General features: G+C 54.1%; 3 protein-coding genes across 3 annotated transcripts; all 3 read right to left on the bottom strand.

Annotated features, from left to right (window-relative positions):
• Positions 1-824: 824 nt before the first annotated feature.
• Positions 825-2,423, bottom strand: DQ04_04591020 (putative importin alpha; the record flags this gene model as incomplete). Its single annotated transcript, XM_009313679.1, has 1 exon — positions 825-2,423. The coding sequence occupies one exon, from the start codon at positions 2,421-2,423 to the stop codon at positions 825-827; it is 1,599 nt and encodes a 532-aa protein (XP_009311954.1).
• A 396-nt stretch (positions 2,424-2,819) lies between these two features.
• DQ04_04591010 (hypothetical protein) lies at positions 2,820-4,148 on the bottom strand (the record flags this gene model as incomplete). Its single annotated transcript, XM_009313678.1, has 1 exon — positions 2,820-4,148. The coding sequence occupies one exon, from the start codon at positions 4,146-4,148 to the stop codon at positions 2,820-2,822; it is 1,329 nt and encodes a 442-aa protein (XP_009311953.1).
• A 262-nt stretch (positions 4,149-4,410) lies between these two features.
• DQ04_04591000 (hypothetical protein) lies at positions 4,411-4,752 on the bottom strand (the record flags this gene model as incomplete). Its single annotated transcript, XM_009313677.1, has 1 exon — positions 4,411-4,752. The coding sequence occupies one exon, from the start codon at positions 4,750-4,752 to the stop codon at positions 4,411-4,413; it is 342 nt and encodes a 113-aa protein (XP_009311952.1).
• Between the last annotated feature and the right edge of the window lie 27 nt (positions 4,753-4,779).

The raw sequence follows: 4,779 nt of genomic DNA, 5'->3' as shown, positions 1-4,779 counted from the left end.
ATGCAAATGAACAAGACAACAATTATCACCGCTCCGACAGGCAGTGTATCCCAGTAGCAGTGCAGTGTAGTGGGCGAAGACACTTCGAACGTGGGGGTGTAGATGTGGCAGATGGTACGCATATACTGGAAATCGAGATGTAGAGAACAATTCTTTCTCTTCGTGTGGGAAAGGGAATGGAGGAAAGTACCTCCCCTCCCCCTTCCCATGCCACCACCACCAACACCACCATCTTTTCCTTTTCATAAGTTAAAAAAAAGCTGATTTGTATAAACTTTACACCAAAGTCGAACTGCCGGGCACTGGAAATCAGCTGGTGAGAGGGTGGCTTAATCGATGCTTCTTCTCCTCCCCCAATCACTTCCTGTTTCTCTCTCTCTCTCTCGCCCCCCCCCCCCCCNCCCCCCCCCCCCCCCCTTCAATAAACGGAAGGGGATGGGATGATGGAGTGTGCTCACCCTTCCCCCCCTTCACATCTCCACAAATTCATCATCTTCATTACCCCATCTGACACAATTTGTGAAGTATCTTTGTAAAGTTCAAGAAGGCAGCGCTCGTGTGGCAGATTTTAGCTTTATGTGCGTTTATTCAGACCCGAACTCCTCTTTTATAAATATATATATATTGTTTCACTCACTCTCACAAACACACACACACACACATACACAAACACACACACTTTCTCTCTCTCTCTCTCTCTCACATGGTGTCTTCTTAGTTATCATTTTATTCTTCACCTGGCCTCTCAAAAATCAAAGCCTNTCTCTCTCTCTCTCTCTCACATGGTGTCTTCTTAGTTATCATTTTATTCTTCACCTGGCCTCTCAAAAATCAAAGCCTGCGCTCCTTGGTTTATCTTCACCCTCGCCAAACTCCATTGCCATGTCAAATCTCTCGTTCGGGGCTCCCTCTTCAATATTAAAATACGTTTCAAGGATATGAAGGGCCATGGTGTACACATTCTTGTCTGTATATGACTGCATGCGTTCAATCGAATCTACGCCACCGCACTCAATGATCGCTCGTGCAACCATGTTTTCTGGAGTATGGCCTGCCTTATAATCGTCCTCGCCTAGCTGAAGGAATCCCAACAGGGCCTCAAGGGCAACTGTGAGAATCTTTGATTCATGAGTCGTCAGAGTGTCACACAGTGGAGGTATCACGTTGCAATTCAACAGATAGCGCAGGTGATCCGCAACACCGCAGAGTGTGACATTGGCGATTGACCAAACTGCCTCCTTCTTCACATCGAGATCTGAACCTTCCAGACATTTAATCACCAACGGGAATATATCTGAAGATACGAGGGCATCGATCTGTGGCGCACACCCCGCCGCAATGTTGGAGATGGTCCAACAGGTCTCCTTGCGGATCTCACGCTTGCGGTGTGTCAGGAGCGGCCCCATCAATCCCAGGACACCACAATTGATGATAATCTGTGTCTGTGAATCGTCACCGCTGGCGATGTTGCCGATCGTGCGTACCGACGAAGTCTGTAGAGGCGTCAGTGGTGATGCAAGGAGCTCCACCACGCGGGGTATGACACCCGCATCTATCACGGCCTGCACACGTTCATGTGGTCCATCACTGATGTACGAAATCGCCCACGAGGCGTCTGTTACCACCTCCTTATCTGGGTGGTGAAGTAGGCTTCCGAGCATTGGGAGGGCAATTGCCACACTTTCCAGCGCCGGTGGCGGCTTTCCACGGCACAAGTTCGACACAGCCCACACAGCGTTGCGAGCAGCATTGATTGGCTGATCCGGAATAGACAAGGCATGAAGCAGTGCGGGTATGGCATTGCATTGCAAGGCCAGATCGCGGCAGCTAACACCATCCCCAGCCATGTTTCCAATGGCCCACGCACCCTGATCACGGCAGTCCGCATGCTCCGATCCGAGGAGTCCCACAAATCGAGGCATTGCGCCCGACTCAACAAGATGAACTGCATTCTGTGTGGTGCCGGCCGCCACATTCGTCAGCGCCCATGCGGCCTCAAACTGCAGCTGTGGGTAATCTGTGCGTTCCAAGAGATTAACAAGGTACGGAATAACACCACTCTGCGTCACAGCATCTTGTGGTGGCTGCTGCTCCACAGAAAGTAGCTTGCGGATCATCAGTGTTCCGTGAAATAGCTCATTATCTGTCGGCCCCTCCATCACCATACGGACAAATTCAGGAAGCAGCGCCCGTGGAACAGCGTCAGGGCGTGTCCTGTCGTTGTATGCCCAGACGTTCATTGCTTCTCCTTCAAGGACCTGGCCACCTTCGCCGTCGTTGTGGTCCTCCCGAACGTGCTTCATCATTTCTCCGTGGGCCTTGTGCCGTACACTGACCATCTGGCGCCGACGGCGTTCTGCCCCTCCCTTAACGGAGGGAGCCTGCTTCGCTCCCTTCGGCTTGTCGCTCTGACCGCTGAACATTGCGGATAGAAAGAAGACCTCGTTATTCCCTTGTCTGCACGAAACCACGAGTATGTATACGTGTAACACACCGTAATTTGTTTTACTCAGATAAATGAAAAGAGAAGCACAGTGAAGAGACGAAGAAGAAAGAATGAAAAGCAGAACAGGACAGAGAGAATGGGGTGGAGGAATACAACAACAAAAAAAAAAGGAAAAAGGAAGCCGAGCCCTAGATAGAGATAGAGAGTGAAGAGAAATACAGCCTCCCTTCGTCTCCTCAGCAGACAACAAAGGATGGGTGGAGAGACGGAAAGAAGAACAAAAGATGCCCGCCTACGCACATACACACACGCGCGCAGAGAGGAAAGGCAAAGCTGAAGCAACCCGCCATCCTTGCTGCCGCCACTCCCATACTCACCCACCACGCTTTTGCAGCACCTTCTGCCAGTCCTCCTGGTGCAGGCGACGTTCCTTGCCGCAAAAGACGCATCGAAAGCTTGTCTCATGCATGAAGCGCGCCAATTCATCCGCTGGAAGAACACTCATCGACTGCAGGAAACTATCCTTCGAACAGCGACAGAGATAGTCAAGCCTGTTTCGCTTTGGTGTATCGCAGTCCAGTGACAGACGGAAATCATTCACGCCGAGCTGCTGCCGCAGCTTCTCGATTACAGGCGCCGCAGTGGAGGGGTCTTGTGTGAACTGTCGTGCCGCCATCGCGACCGTGTAGGCACCCTCATAATCCCCAGTGACAAGCGAGAGGGTGTCCTGGCACGAGAGGCACTCCTCCACCGCCCGCCGCGACAGCTCGCGGAACACTGCCGGGTTTGCGATGGAGGCTCGCAGGAGGGCGCGCTGCAGTTGATGCACTTGCACCTCCACAGCTCGCGTTGCCACGAGTGGCTGCACGAGGATACCGTACGATACCCCCGCGCGTGCCAACACCATGTCAAGGTTGTTGTCCTTTTCGTCAAGTGCACCGCCACTGCTCGAAGTGGCGTCTTTCTGCTCATGTTCCTGCTGCGTGTACTCTGCGAGTGACTTCTGGATGGCCGGGTCGTCAAGGTGCACGCAGCACCACAGCGCCGACGCCGACCCCTCTGATTTCCGAAAGAAGTTGTAGCCATGCAGCGAGATGTTGTAGTGGAAGTTCGCCAGCAGCTCTTCTCGTGGTACATCTGCCAAGCCCAGCGCGATTGGCACCGAGTTGCCTTCGTTAGTTTCCTCCTCCTCCTCCTCAGTGAGGAACTGACCCAGCTGTGCTGCTGTCGTTGACCAGAACGGCTGGCTCTGCCCATAGAGAGTGCGACCAACGCTGAACGGAAACGGTGGCCCCTCAATCGTTGCGTTGCAATCACCACGCACATAGCAGCGGCACTCACCGAGTGCCAATGCCTCCACGACTATTGTGGCTTCCTCCGCCGTGAAGCGCGACGCCACGCGTTCCTCGCCCTCCTGTAGCGCTGCCAGCATGTTGGTGAGGCTCAGGTGCGTCCCAAGGAGCTGCAGGAATGGACGGTGCCCGTGTGTGCGTGCCGCCAAGTTGTGGCGCCGCAGCGTCTCCCGCAGAAGCCCTGACGTAGAGGCGTAGACAACACGTGCGGTGCCGTCCTTTGTGGCGACACGCAACGTGATGTCCGCCGCGCGGATGCGGCGCTGCATCTCACTCGCTGAGGGAGAGGAGGAGGAAGCGCCGGGAGCGGATGTGCTCGCCGCACAGCGTGCAAGCCATGCCCTCCGCATTCACCCTCTCACTCGCACACGACCTCTTGCTGCTTCCCTTGTCCAGGTAACCCCCACCCCAAACACACACACGGTGCAACAAGGGGTGAGCAAAAAAGAGGAAGGGGGAGATGGTAAGGAGGAGGCGGGGTTGTTGCCTTCGCAAGACAGCCCCAATGCCGCAGCTACACCTCACCGCCAGAGACCACCTTCGCGTGCAGACGACTGCGCAAGAGCACGGCAAAAAGAAAAAACAAAAAAACATGTTTCCTCCCATTTTTCTTCACTTTGCTACGAACAGTACTCTATCCCTGAGTAATAACCACCCCGACCACACCATAAGTACAACGCACACGCATGCATGTCCCTGCAGCATTTTGCCAAGCTCTGCAACGACCTCCAACCCCAGCAAGACGTAGCACACCTTCACAGAAGACGCGCAGTCCAGCAGTTCACACAGAACGTCCTTTACGTTGTCCAAGATCCACTCCTCTTGGTGCTTCCGCCGTGTGAACACCCCACCAGTGGCGCGGAAGAGGCCACCAGCAATCATCAGCACGGCAACTGATTGCGCCGCAAATGAGACAAGACCGCTGTAGAGAGGTCGGTCCGACGGGCGCACCATAAACGACATGGCCAAAAGGAAGAGGGC

This window comes from Trypanosoma grayi, assembly GCF_000691245.1.
Source record: "Trypanosoma grayi strain ANR4 Tgr_459_V1, whole genome shotgun sequence".
Classification (NCBI taxonomy): Eukaryota; Euglenozoa; class Kinetoplastea; order Trypanosomatida; family Trypanosomatidae; genus Trypanosoma; species Trypanosoma grayi.
Note: the sequence above shows the minus strand (reverse complement) of the source record. Positions and strands in the feature narration are given on the sequence as shown.